This window comes from Pteropus alecto, unplaced genomic scaffold, assembly GCF_000325575.1.
Source record: "Pteropus alecto unplaced genomic scaffold, ASM32557v1 scaffold50, whole genome shotgun sequence".
Classification (NCBI taxonomy): Eukaryota; Metazoa; Chordata; class Mammalia; order Chiroptera; family Pteropodidae; genus Pteropus; species Pteropus alecto.
In genome coordinates, this window is record NW_006431918.1 from 13,553,292 (window position 1) to 13,568,850 (window position 15,559).

At 34.6% G+C, this 15,559-nt stretch overlaps 1 protein-coding gene across 1 annotated transcript; it reads right to left on the reverse strand.

Annotated features, from left to right (window-relative positions):
- Positions 1–889: 889 nt before the first annotated feature.
- DEFB134 (defensin beta 134) lies at positions 890–3,196 on the reverse strand. Its single transcript, XM_015600690.1, has 2 exons — positions 3,139–3,196; positions 890–1,032 (listed from the first exon to the last, which is right to left on the reverse strand). The coding sequence occupies exons 1-2, from the start codon at positions 3,194–3,196 to the stop codon at positions 890–892; spliced, it is 201 nt and encodes a 66-aa protein (XP_015456176.1).
- Positions 3,197–15,559: the final 12,363 nt, after the last annotated feature.

Below are 15,559 nucleotides of genomic sequence, written 5' to 3' on the forward strand. Positions count from 1 at the left end.
TCATCTATCTAAGACACTTCAGTTGCTTCCATGTCCTGGCCACTGTGAATAATGCTGCTATGAACATCGGTGTGCAAATATCTTTTCGGATATGGGTTTTCAAATCTTTGGGATAAATACCCAATATAGGGATTGCTGGATCATATGGTAGATCAATTCTTAGTTTTTTGAGGAAACTCCATCTCTGTCCACTTTTTAATTGGATTTTTATTTTTATTGTTGAGTTGTGTGAGGTCTTTGTATATTTTGGACATTAGTCAAATACCTTCTCCTGTTCAGATGATTGCCTCTTTGTTTTGTTGATGATTTCTTTTGTTGTGCAGAAGCCTTTTAATTTGATATAGTCTCATCCATTTATTTTTACTTTTACTTCCCTTGCCTTTGAAGCCGAATTAATAAAATCCTCTCTAAATCTAAGTACCTATGTTTCCTTTATGCCATTTATTGTTTTAGGTGTTATATTCAGGTCTTTGATCCATTTTGAGTTAATTTTGATAGCAGTTTAGTTTCATTTTTTTGCATGTGACTTTCCAATTTTTCCAGCACCATTTATTGAAGAGGCTTTCCTTTCTCCATTGTATGTTTTTGGCTCTTTTGTTGAAAATTATTTGCACATACATACGGGGGTTTATTTCTGCGCTCTCAATTCTGTCCTATTGGTCTGTGTGTCTGTTGTTTTCTTGAGAAGCTTAGCTGTTCTTAGAAAGGCTGCAGCTCAGCTCTTAAAATAAAAAAAATTATAAGAATCTGAAGGCTTATAAAAAATGCTAAGAACCCACAGTTGTGGGCATATCACAGTGTCACAATTTAATCTAAATTCTTTCTCTGTGTGAAGGATGGGGGGTGGTCATGGACCTTTAAGTTAATTGGCACTCACTGGCTTCTCAGGTCAGGGATCAGGGTTTCCTTTGACACAGCACTCCAGCTTAAACATGCAGTAGCCAACTAACATTTCACTTGTATAGCACTCAAGTCTACAGATACCATTTCCATAGCACTTCTTGTACATTTCTGATGATATTGGATTTAAGCCTGAGAAGAAAACAAATGGAAGGATAATTCACTTATAGGCCTTTTTGGACTACAAAATGATGAGTTCTTTCATTTTTATCACACTGAATTCCAAGGATACTAGGTCATAATGATCAATTTTGTTTGAATCAGTTGATTCTGATCAAATCGATTGACTGAAAAGAATTAACTAGTGCTATGGATTGAGTCGTGTTGTTCCCCCTCTCCTCTTGATTCACATGCTGAAATCCTAATCTTCAGTGTCACTGTATTTGGAGACAGGGACTTTAGGAGGTAAATAAAGTTAAATAAGATCCTAAAAGTGAGGCCTCAATGCATTAGAATTGGGGGCCTAAATTAATAGGATTGATGGCCTTGTTGGTGGAAGACAGAAAAGGAAGATGGCTGTCTATAAGCCACGAAGATAGCTTATTAGAAATTGGATCGATCTGCAGTTGATCTTGGACTGTCCAGCCTCCAGAACTATAAGAAAATAAGTTTTATTTAAACAGTCTCTGATAGTTTGTTACAGTAGTCTGAGCTGACTAAGACAATTAGCAACTTGGAAGTTTGCCCAAATTGGTTAGTTAATAAACTCTAAACAACCAAGTTACTTATGTATGTAGTCATTAACTCATTATTTAATTATTATTCTTTCCGAACTCTTGGGGTACAGATTGGAGTATGATATAGACCTTGATTGTAAAGAATTTTCAGTCTAGACAAAAGCAGAAGAAATACAAAATATCTGTGAGAGAGGAGAAAACCATGACAAATCCAGTGAAACATTTGCAACATGGCATGGTGTGAGTATGGAGGAGAAGGAAATTAATTCTGAAGATTTGGGATGTCTTTTTGGAGCCAAGGCATCTGAGTTGCGCTTACAATTTTGTAGACATGCTACTCCACAGAATCATCAAAATATAAATGTTTCTTTATGTTTAAATGTAAGAGGGTGTTAAAAAAACAAGAGTGCCAATATTTGTCCATCTGTGGGTATTCTGAGTCAACACATACCCTATCCAAGTCATCATGCTCTGGAGGATAATTGTCCTATAGGAAAAAAGAAGGGATCAGGGGTGCTTAGCTCACAAAATAGAGCCAAAGAAGATGAAGTATAATAGTCTGTACACGAGATAAGAAATTCCTATGGAATTGATAAGCTATGGGAATGTATAAGACACTAGAAGGAATATTGTAGAGTGTATATAGTTGTTTGTTGACTGTCTAGAGACCATGAATCCATTGCCATAAGCCATAGTGGAACTGGTCCCATCAACAATTTCAAGAGGCCTGGATCCTATGAATTCTTAAATCCAGCCTGTTGAGTCACATGATCTGAAAATCTGATTCATTTGCCTAGAGAATACTTCAGGGAGGATAAGAAATTAAATAGGACCTTATAACATATGGATTTGGATTGATTCAAGATGAGATTTCTAAAGTCGGTAATGGATATAGTCAAACTAGAACATGAGGCCAGTCAGTGTTCTTCCTCAAGTCTCACTAGCTATTATTTCATCTAATCAGACATTTCTTGTATCACATAAAGCTCATTAATTCTCTTGGAATAAGCAGTTCCAAATCTGTTTCACCATGTACCTAAGGAATCTACAAATAGTAATTTTACTATAAGCAATTTCAGTATATTAACAATCTTAACAAAGAGTTATCACTTTGTTGGTTTTGACTATTATGCCTAGATATGTCCCTGAATTAGAGACAAAATAGTGGCAAAACAGGATAAGGTATTACTAATAAAAATATAATGATAGCGCTCATAAGCCAAGTACTGTACGTGTTTTATGCACAGATTTATTCTATACGTAGTTCATTTAAACCTTGCAGGACTCCAAGGTTAATATTATTATTTCCCTTTTTTAAGTCAAGAAAATAAGGTTCAGAGAAGCTCAGACTTTGGCTAAAGCTACACAGCTAGCAAGTCGGAGAGCCAAGGTTCAAGCTCAGGCCTTGCTGACTTTGAAGCAGTTGATGTTTTTTCCACTTGGAAAATTAAAGGGTCCATGGTGGGAGGACATTTAAAGGTTTGCTTAGTTGAATTTCTCTTCTAGACAAAGGACACCCCACCGCCCCGCCCCCACTTCCCCAGGAAGATTCCCATTTTACCTGCCAGTGCTGGGTCCCAAAAGATGAGAAAGACGAACACAATGAGAAGAGGCTTCATGGCTAGGTAAGGAGGCTTGGTGGCAGGGCTGGACGTTGACTGTCAGAGAGCAGAAAGGGAAGGCTGGGCACCCGGTCCTGTACAGAGCTGTCAGGTCTGGGGTATGCCCTTCTCCAGGCAGATATGCTACACTGCTCTCCCCTGAGGCAGCTCAGTCGGCACTGCTTATGTGAGGGAAAAACTGACAGCCATTTCCTGTTCGACAGCTTCTGCTTTTGACAAGTCACTGCTCCCCCATCCTTAGGTTTTCCAAAAGTACTAATGGAGACCTGAGGACCATATGCATTTTCAATTTTAAATAAATAAATTTTTGTTTGGTTTTTATGTTACAACAAAAATTAAATGCCAATTTTAGAAAATTTGTAAAATATTAAAAATTACAGGGAAAGAAAAGTTATAGTTGAGCCCTACCTCACAGAGATAACTTGCATGTTTCTTAAGCAAGTTTTATTTATCTGAGTTTATTGTTTAAAATTTTGTTTTGCATAGTGTCAACTTAATACTTGTATTTAGGTATCCTGCTTTTATAACTTGCTAGATATCCTAAGTATTTTCTGTGTCATTATAAACTCTTTAACTAGTACTTTTAAAAGCTATACAATACTCTATCAAGGACATTTTAAAAAATAATTGTCACTATTTTAAAAATGTCTTTATTGAGAAATAAATGATATAAAACTACAAATGTGAAAGTGTACAGTTTGATAAGTTTTGACACATATACTTTCATGAAATCATCATCACATCCAAGAAAATGAACATATCCAGCCCCTCACAACCATTCTTCATGACTTTTTCCTTCCCAGATTTATTGAGGTATAATTAACAAATAAAAGTTGTATATGTTCAAGGAATAACATGTGATGATCTGAGGTATGTATGCATTGTAAAATGATTACCACCATCAAGTTAATTAACACATTCATTACCTAAAATAGTCATCATTTTCTGTATGTGTGTGGTGAGAATAAGATTTACCATCCCAGCAAACTTCAGGTGTATAACACAGCAGTATTAGCTAGGGTCACCATGCTATACATTAGATCCTCAGAACTTACTGATCTTCTAACTGAAAGTTTGTTTGCTTTGATCAGCATCTCCCCATTTCCCCCACCACCTAAACTCCTGACAACCACGACTTTACTTTCTGATTCTATGAGTTTGACTTTTTGAGATTTCATGTGTGAGATACTACAGTATTTGTCTGTGTCTGGCTTTATTCACTTGATATAATGTCCTCTAGGTTCATCTATGTTGTCATAAATGGCAGGATTTCCCTCTTTTGTATGGCTGCATAGTATTCCATTGTATATGGATCACACTTTATCCTCTTAAAGTGTTGATGTTTTCATATCTTGACTACAGTCAATAATGCTGCAATGAACATGAGTATACAGTAATTCTCTGAGATACTGATTTAGTATCCTTTGGATATATACCTATAAATGGGATTGCTGGATCACAAGGTATTTCTCATTTTCATTTTTTGAGAAACCTCTATACTGTTTTCCAAAATGGCTATACCAATTTACATTCCCACCAATAGTGCTCGAGGGTTCCCTTATCTCCACATTTTTGCAAACATTTGCTATCTCTTGTCTTTTAAAAATATATATGAGTTTCAGGTGTACAACATTATAATTCGATATGTTTGTACACTACAAAGTGATCACCCCCAAAGTCTAGTTACTATCTATCACCATACAATTGACCCCTTCATTCTTTTTGTCCACCCAACCCCCTTTCCCTCTAGTAACCACCAATCTGTTCTCTGTACCAAGAGCTTTGTCTTGTTTTATTTGTACATTTATTTATTTATTATTTAAAGATTCCACATATGACTAAAATCATATGGTATTTGTCTTTCTCTGACTTATTTCACTTAGCATAATATTCTCAAGGTCCATCCATTTGATGCAAATGGCAAGATTTCATTCTTTTTTGTGACTGAGTAGTATTTCATGATATATATCACATCTTCTTTATCCAGCCTAAGTGATGGGCACTTAGGTTGTTCCTATATTTTGACTATTGTAAATAACGCTGCAATGAACATAAGGGTACATATATTTTTTTGAATTAATGTTTTTATGTTTTTCAGATAAATAACCAGCAGTGGAATAGCTGGATCATATGGTAGTTCTATTTCTAATTATTATTATTTTTTTTAAGAATCTCCATACTGTTTTCCATAATGGCTGTACAAATTTAGACTACTGTTAATAGTGTACCAAGGCTCTCTTCCTCTCCAACACTTGTTGTTTATTGTATTTTTGATAATTCTAACAGGTGTGAGGTGATATCACACTGTAGTTTTGATTTGCATTTCCCTAGTAGTTAGGCTGAACATCGTTTCATGTGCCTGTTGGCCATCCATATATCTTCTTTGGATAAATACCTATTCAGAGGCTTTGTTCATTTTTTAATAAGGTTTTTTTTTTTTTTTGTATGAGTTCTTTCAATATTTTAGATATTAACCCTTTGTTGGATGTATGATTTGCAAATATCTTTTCTCATTCAGCAGGCTGCCTTTTGTTTTGATGATGGTTTCTCACTGCTGTGCAGAAGCTTTTTTGGTAGATGTAGTCTCATTTGTTTAGTTTTGCTTTTGTTTCCCTGGCTTTTGGAGTCAGATCCATGAATATCAATGTCAAGGAACTTATCATCTATATTTTCTTCTAGGAATTTTATGGTTTCAGGTCTTACAGTCAAGGTTTTAATACATTTTGAGTTAATTTTTTGTGTGGTATAAGATAGTGATCAAGTTTTGTTCTTTCACATGTAGCTGTCCAGTTTTCCCAATACCATTTATTAAAGAGATCGCCCTTTCTCCATTGTATGTTCTTGGCTTCTTTGTCATAAATTAATTGTCCATATATGTATGGGTTTATTTCTGAGTTCTCAAGTTTTTTCCATTGATCTATGTGGCTGTTTTTGTACCAATATCATACAGTTTTGATTACTGTAGCTTTGAAGCATACTTCAAAATCAAGGAAGCATACTTCAAAATCAAGGAGACCTCTTACTTCTTTCTCAAGATTGCTTTGGCCATCTGGGATATTTTATGATTCCATATAAATTTGAGCATTATTTGTTCTAGTTCTGTGAAATATGCCATTGGAATTTTGATAGGGATTGAATTGAATGTGCAGATTATTTTGGGTAGTATAGACATTTTGACAATATTAATTCTTCCAATACGTGACCATGGTATATTTTTCCATTTATTTGTCTTTTTCAATTTCTTTCATCATTGTCTTATAGTTTTCAGTATACAGGTCTTTAACCTCCTTGGCTAAATTTATTACTAGGTATTTTATTCTTTTTTGATGCAATAGTAAATGAGATTGTTTTTTAAATTTCTCTTTCTGATAGTTTGTTGGTAAGGGATAGAAATGCCACAAATTTCTGTATACTGATTTTATATCCTGTGATGTCACTGAATTCATTTATTAGTTCTAGCATGTTTTGACAGTCTTTTAGGTTTTCCATATATAGTATCATGGCATCTGTAAGTAGTGACAGTTTTACTTCTTCATTTTATTTCTTCGGCCTTTGATTTCTTTTTCTGGCCTGATTGCTCTGGCAAGAATTTCTAGTACTATGTTAAATAAGAGTAGTGAGAGTGCGCATCCTTGTCTTGTTCCTGATCTCAAAAGGAAGTTTTACCCTTTCACCATTGACCATTACACTAGTCTTGGGATTGTGATATGTGGCTTTTATTCTTTTGAGGTACATTCCTCCTATAACCATTATGTTGAGAATTTTTCGTGAAAAGATGTTATATTTTTTCAAATCCTTTTTTTACATCTATCGAGCTGATTATATTTCACCATTCATTCTATTAATGTGATGTATCACATTTATTTATTTGCATGTGATGAACCATCCTTGTATCCTAGGGAGTTCTCATTGAGTCATATTATATGATCCTGGTAATGGTTTGCTATAACAAAAATGCCATAGACTGGGTGGCTTAAAAACAACAGAAATTTATTTATTTTGCACAATTCTGGGGACTGGGTAGTCCAAGATGAGGGCATGAGCAGATTTGTGTCTGGTGAGAGTCTGCTTCCTGGCTCATAAGAGCCATCTGTCTGTGTATCCTCACACAGAGGACGGGAGATAAGGAGCTCTCTGGAGTCTCTTTGTCTCTTTTATAAAGGCAATAATCACATTCATTAAGGCTCCACCTATGTGACCTAATCACTTTATGAAGGCCCCACCTCCAAATACCATACCCTGGGGGGTAAGCTTAAACACATCTCTTCTCATATAATTATTCTGTTTTGTTGTTGTTGTTGTTGTTGTTGCATTGTGTTGCTAAAGTTTCTTACATGAACTCTAGAGCTCTCCCACCAGAGTTGTTTTTCTTCATAGATAGCTACCAACTTGTTCATCATTATGAGGGATGGAGCCTGGAGTCCTTATGTCACCTTTTTGGTTACCAAAAACAAATTTTATAATCCTGTAATAAGCTCATCTAGATATTTTTTATATATTGCTGGATTACTTTATTGTTTTGTTTGAGGTTTTTGCTTGTGTATTTATGAGTGTAATGATCTGAAATTTCTTTTCTTCTATTGTTTTTCAGTTTTTGGTGTCAAGTTTATGCTAACTTTAGGAATGAGAAAGCATATCTTCCCTCTTTTCCTTTTCTCTTGAAGAATTGTGTACAACTGGTATTTTTTTCTTTATATATCTTACTTGTCAAGAAGTTAACCTAAACTTGGAATTTACTTGTGAAAGTGTTTTTAAGTAAAGGATTCAAATTTTAAGAGTTTTAAGATTATTCAGGTTTTCCATTTCTTATTGTGTCAGTTTGAGTATATTGTATTTTCTACAGATTTGTCATTTATTTAAAATTTCTATTTTATTCATATGTTTTTCCTTATTATTTTCTTCTTTTAAATTTCTATTTCTTTGAGAAATAAAGGGAGAAAAACTATTTTCTGAGTAGTCTTCTAATTTTAGGCTATAATTGTTATCTGAATAGTATTTTAGCTATATCCCACAGGTTTTGAAATACTTTTTTGTTTGTTTTTATTCAGTGCAAACTATGTCCAATTTTCAGGTATTTCTTCTTTAACTCAAGAATTATTTGGATATATATTTCTTAATCTTAAGAAGTATGGTGTATTGATTCCCCAGAGCTACCATAATGAATTATCACAAACTGGATGGTTTAAACAACAGAAAAGTATTGTCTCAGAGTTCTGGAGGCTAGAAGTCTGAGATCAAGATTTTGGCAGTGTCGTTTCCTTTTGAGAGATGCGAGGAAGACTCTGTTGTGTGCCTTTCTCTTAGTTTCTGGTGGTTTATGGCGTACCTTTTCCCTCAAAAAGAGAGAAACAAAGAGCAAGGCTTTGCATTTCAAAAGACTATGTTCTCTTGGACACTAGAAAGAACTCTTGGATTCAGATTTTATGATAGATTTGGAGAATGCAAATGAATTAAGAGCATGATTCCTTCCCTAACCCAAATCTTTATTAAGGTAGAGGCAGAAGGAGAGTGTAGGAGAGAATGAAGGAGGACAGCTTAGACTGTGATGGGTGACTGTTTCTATCTCCGATCCTGAGATTTATATCATGGGAGAGGAAGGAAATGGGATCAGGTTACAGAGGACAGAAACACTAGGCAAAGTCTGAGAACACAATGCACTACTATTTCTTTATATGAGGAGATCTCAGGTAGCAAGACCAAAGCATAGCACTGATTGCATGGTCCTCTTTAGTAGGTAGTCCCATAGCACTGGTTCCCCTTGCCTCACACCGGTTCCCTCAGCACGGGGAGGGGAGCAGTACTATATTCCCTGTTTGGCTGAGATCAACATGGAAATGGGGAAGTTATAGATACTCCCATCTGAATTTCTGGTAACCCAGAATAAAGCATGAGTAGCAGAATTATTCCATGCACTAAAGAATGAGTTTTAAGAATTTCATTAAGAATAAGAGGCAACTCAGCAGTTGTCCCTTGACTAGTGACTGAAGACCGAGTCGGGAGGAGGATGCCATAACCCTTGCTCTCCTAGATGCTTCTCCACTGCTTAACTCCTCTGAGACTTATAAATAATCTAGAGGAAAGAAGAGCAGCTCTAAATCAACTAAGTTTCAGTTTCTGTGACCAGGAAGAGTAAGGTTCATAATAGGAAGTATGTTCATTTATCTAAAAAAATAAAGTTATACTTTTGTAAATGTGCCTGCTGGGCTGATATTCATATCTCTTACATGACTCAAACTCCATTATGCCAAAACATCTTTTTGTTGACTCATCCCCCACTTCCAACCTCTTTTCTCTCTGGATTCTAGTATAGTGAGCTATATTGCAAACCATATTTTTGCCAGCTTTGAAATCTCAGGATTACCTTTCATACTTTCTTCTCATGATATCATATAACCACTAAAATCTGTCAATCCTACTTCTAAATTCCATCCTGACCCTCTCCTTGTTACTCAGCCTTCACTACCAGTGTGCCAGCACTAGATAACTGAAATATAATAATGTTGCATCAACATTTTGTGTTTATATAATATCATATTATCTCAAACAGAAAATATGCTTTGTTTTCAAAACCACAGAAATTTTAACAAGTATCAATTTTTTCTTAGACCACAAAGAATGATTCAATAAATTCCCCGAAAGCTATAGGACAGATCACATTCTCTGGTCCATGAAATTATAATGAACACAGAGCTTACACTGGAGTCAGGTGGTGCTTAGGAATTTATGTATACTAACTCATGATCCTCATAACACCACGATGTAGGACTATTGTTATCCAACTTCATAGATAAGGAAACTAAAGTAGAGAAAGGCTAAATAACTTGCCTAAGGTTAAAGAGTCACTAAGTGGTGGGACTAGAATATATGAAATGAAACAACGATGTGGTTGTGGACGTAAACGGAGAAAATTAATGTAAAAGTGCACACGTGAAAATAGCATGTAAGCCTTTATAAAATTTATATTTACTTTAACTTAACCATCTAAACATGATTCTCATGAATTTTTATTAGCTATACTATTATTATTCTTATACAGATAAGGGAATCTTAAACATTTTTAGTTTCTTTTCTTGGAGTCTGAACCAGATGATGTTAGACTTTTTGCCACTTCTTTTTTTTCTTAAGTTCAACTTTCTTCACTCTGCAGCAGACGCTCCAGTCAGCACAGTATCTAACTGCATGTTCATCAGGACTGTACTTCATTCTGCATTTATAGCATCCTGAAGAACATCCCTTATTAAAAAAATAAGCTTCTGGCTTTGCAAAGAGAAAACATTATATCGTATTATGTGACTTACTTGTCTATTTCAATGTCTGAAGTGTTTCATAATAAACCAAAACAACAATAGAGAAGTTGCCCAGAAAAAAAATAACAAAAAAGATTGTAGTAGAGAAAAGCAGAGATATCGAATTTCTTTTATAAGAGAGTAGATAAATGAGGCAATAGCTGAAAAGTGGCAGAGTTTTTGATGAGAATTATTACAGCATATTTCTATCTCAAATGAATGATCCATTTAGGGGCGAGGATCCATGATGCAAGAAAGGATGTTTAATCTCGGAAGTGAAATCCTTACAAGGTGAGTGGGGATGAAATTCAGTGTACAAGTGGAAGAGTTAGCTTTAAGTGAGAGAATGAAGAGAAGGCAAGGTAAGCTAAAATTAGAAGCTATATTGTGGTGGGAGATAAGGAAGTTATTTCTTGTTGTTTTTACTTTCTTGGTTTAATTTTAAAAAATTATCAGTTGAGACTGAGGAAGAGAGAGCGGGAGCTGGGTCTTGGTTCCAAATTTCCAGTGCATGTCTCCTTTACTGGGAAAGTGTTCGAGATCTGTACAGAATCCCATTAGCCATAATCTTTCACTTTGGTTCCCAGGTCTCAGCCCCCACCTCTCTCCCCTCTCCTCCACATCCTGTTCTCTCTCTCTCTCTCTCTCTCTCTCTCTCACACATACACAAACACATACACACACAGACATCTCTAAGAAAAAGCACTCATAAGCCCCAGCCTCGCCATCATACGGGTGGGGCTCTAATCTGGTAAGACCATGGTCTTATAAGAAGAGGAAGAGATTCTCTCTCTCTCTCTCTCTCTCTCTCTCTCTCTCTCTCTCTCTCTCTCTCATAAGGCATTTCTTCTATCTTTTGCCCCCCAAAAAAACCTATCCTAAGTTTTATAGTAATCATTTCCTTACTTTTAAAAATTTGTTTTATAACCTGAGTTTTATTCTCAGACACTACAGTTTAGTTTTTTTCTCATCATGATTTTTTGATATTCCCTTTAAACTTACAGATGCTTCCCAAATTCTTTTCTTACAATTTTTTATGTTGAAGAACTTGAGATGTTTAACCTGTAGTGTTTCCTACAGTTGATAATTTCTGATTGCAAACTCTTGGAGAATTCAACATATTCCTGTGTTCTCTGTATTTTCAGCAAATTGGCAGCTGCATTCAGAGGCTTGATCAGACTCATGTTTGATTCCTTTAGTTAGCTGTTCTGTATTGATGTACTTACTGTGTGTGCGTGCATGCGTGTGTGTGTAGTGCCTGTGTGTGTGTTTATAAGGAGACCCATAATGTCTGGTTGTCTCTCTTTTAGAAATGATGCTCAATGGCTAGATTTATTCATACAATAAGAGTTGCACATTGGTGATACTATAATTATATAATGTCTTTTTCATTGTTCAGTTGTAGTACTTTAATCAAGAGACATTTTAAAATCAATTTTTGTTTTTAATCACTTTGTTATGTTATGACTGACATAAAAAACTGTACATATTTAATGTATACAACTTGATAACTTTGGGGACAAGTGTACACCTGTGAAACCATCACCACCATCAAGGCCATAGACATATCCATCACCTACCAAAATTTCCTTCTACTTTTATTATTATTATTATTGTTATTTGTAGTAAAAATACTTAGCATAGATCTATACTCTCAGCAAATTTTAAATAAACAATACAGTGTTGTTAGTCAGACACTATGTGTAGACTAGAACTTTAGAACTTGTTTATCTTGCATAACTAAATCTTTGACCAATAGCTCCCAATTTCCTCCACCCCTCCTCCTCAGGTAACTACCAATCTATTTTCTGTTACTATGAATATAACTTTTTTAGATTCCGTATATAAGTAAGATCATACAATATTTGTCTTTATGTGTCTGGCTTATTTCACTTAGTGTAGGGCTTAGAAATAAGCCCATGAAGGACCCTAAATAGCCAAAGCAATTTTGAAAAATAACAAAGTCTGGGGCTTTCCACTTCTTGATTTAAAAAAACTATAAAGCTGCAGACTCAATTTTTTAAAATTGTCAGCTCTCTCCAAATTAATCTCTAGATTCACTGAAATCTTAATGAAAATCCTCATCAAATGTGTGTATATGTGTATATGTGTAGCTGATTCTAAAATTTATTTGGAAATTCAATGGGACAAAAATATTCGAGATACTCTTTTAAAAAAGAGAAAATGTAGATAATTTTCTCTCCCAGATATGCAGACATTATAAATTGTCATTAATAAGGATAGTGTATTATTTATGCTAAGAGAGACAAATAGAGCAATGGAACAGAATAGATAGTGTGGAGATTCAGAACGAGACACCCCAAAGATGTGCCTCAGTGGTACTCAGCTAAAGGCAACTTTAGCTGAAGACTCGAGAGAAACTTCTGCTGCTTCCTTTAACTACATAAAAGAATTTTCAAATAGAGGCCTTGCCCATCAGAGATATCTTCTTTTGACCAATCTAAAGGGCAAGGCAAACTTCAATTTACTGTCTGTTCTTATCCTCCTGCAAAGACCTTTTGAAGCTCCCAAGGTGCATTACTTCATCCTTAGCTCAGGATGTCTTTATATACCTTAATTTTAATTCCCCTTTCTATCTCTGAACCTCTCCTGCATGTGCGGTCTCTGACTCTCTCATGTTTGCAAGGTTCCTATGCATATATGAGCATTAAATTTGGTTATTTTCTCTTGCTAATATGTCTCATGTCTATTTGATTATTAGACCAGCTGAAAGAACCTTGAAGGTAGATGAAAGTTTGTTTTTCCCCCGCAATAGCCTAGAACAGACACCAGATTTATGACAAAGAGAGCACTGTCGGTCATTGAGAAAAAAAAATATATATTTTTTTTTCAAGAAAGGATTCTGGGTCAATTAGCTACCCATATGGTAAAAGCAAATAACAAATTTTGACCCTTATTTCACAAAAATCAATACCCGGCAGAGATTTACAATCTAAATGTGATAGGCAAAATAAAGGTTTTGGAAATTAAAGAAAAGCTTTTTGGACATATGCAGAGAACATCTGTCAGGTTTAGGTAGGAAAAAGGACACAAAAGCACAAAATTAAAAATGAGTCTAACAAACAAACAAAACTCATAGATACAGACAACAGTTTGGTGGTTACCAGATGGAAAAGGGGCTGGGGGAGAAAAAAAGGTAAAGGAGGTCAAATACATGTTGACAATAGATTTTACTTTGGGTGGTGAACACACATGCAATATAAAGATGATGTATTATAGAACTGTGAACTTGAAACTTATATAATTGTATTAACCATTGTCACCCAATAAATTTAATAAAATTAAAAAAAAGAAGTCTGATAAATTATTATACTACATTAATATTAAGAATGTCTGCTAATAAAATGATGCGATAAAGGTAGTGAAAAGGCAAGCCAAACAGCAGGAGATATTTGAGACATATAACGAAGCACTTGCATCCAGAATTGAAAATGAAACTCTACAGATCGCTGAGAAAATAAATAACAAATAACTCAACGGGATAATGGGCAAAATACTTGAAAGTCGATTTTAGAATTGATATTAAAATGGTCATTAAACAAATGCAAATATTCTCAATCTTATTGGTAATCTATACATTTAAATGTAAGCTATACTCATTTACTACCATATAAATATTTGAACGGCTATAATTTAACAGTCTGATCATATAAATTGTTAGTGGGGACATGGACCATTGAGAGTTGTTCTATACTGCTGAAGAGAGGGTAAATTTGCTCAGCCACTTGGGAAACTATGGCATTAGTCCTAAAGTTAAAGATATACATGCTCTATGACAAACATTGTCATGCCATTATACCCAAAAAATATGTGTTCATATACACAATGAGAATCATTTAATGAAAATTTATGGCAGTAATAGTGTTTATAGCAGCCAAAACCTGGAAACAGCCTAAATGTTTATCAACTGTAAAATGATAAATAAACTGTGATGGAACCCTATGTAAGAACAAAAATTAATGAACTATAGCCGCACACAGCAACATAGCTGAATTTCATAAATGTAATGTAGAATGAAGTAAGCCAGACACAAAAAGTACATACCATATAGTTTCATTTATATAAATTTTAAAGCAATATGACAAAACTAAACAGTAGAGATGTGTGCCAGAGTCTTAATGTTGTTTAATTGTCTATCACTCTTCTAAATATCCTAGGCATAAATCTGTATAGTCTAAGCAAATAATAGTGTAGTGTTCTCCACTTCTTTGCCAGTAATCAGTTTGGGGGTTGTTATGTAACCCATTTCTAGGGAACTTCTGGGCAAGTATTCCTTGCTGATATATAAGAAGAAATGCTCTCCTTTTATTCTAGTGTAATTTGGTGGATCTGGATATGATGTCTACAAAAATGACAGCTCTCTTTGGATGCTGAGAAGAGCTAGTTAAGGATAAATATGACACTTTTCTGAAGCTTGATGGGATGGATGACCTGATGCATTAGCCAATGTTAGAATGTTTAATCTTTGGACTTGTTGTAATGTGTAATAATATCTTTTCATTATCATTTAAGCTCATTGAATCTGAGTTGTTTGTAACTTTGAACCTGAAAATATAATGCTATAGCAAGTACGTTCAGTAAAAATATTAAAAAAACAAACAAACAACCTACAGAATGGAAAAAAGTATTTACGAATTTATATCTGATAAAGTTTCAGTGAACAGAATATGTAAAGAATGGACAACTTGATAATAAAAGACAATCTAATTAAAAAGTGAGTAAAGAACTAGAATAAACATTTTTATAAAGAAGTATATGGAAAAACAGGTACATTGATCAATGGAACAGAACAGAGAGCCCAGAAATAAATCCATGCCTACATGCTCACTTAATATATGACAAAGGAGGTAAGAATATACACTGGGGTAAAGACAGTCTCTTCAATAAATAGTGTTGGGAAAATTGGACAGATACATGCAACAAAAAAGAAGCTGGACCACCTTCTTACAATGTATACAAGAATACATTCAAAATGGACTAAAGACTTAAATGTAAGACCCGAAACCATAAAACTTCTAGAAGAAAACATAAGCAGTAAACTCTCTGATATTAC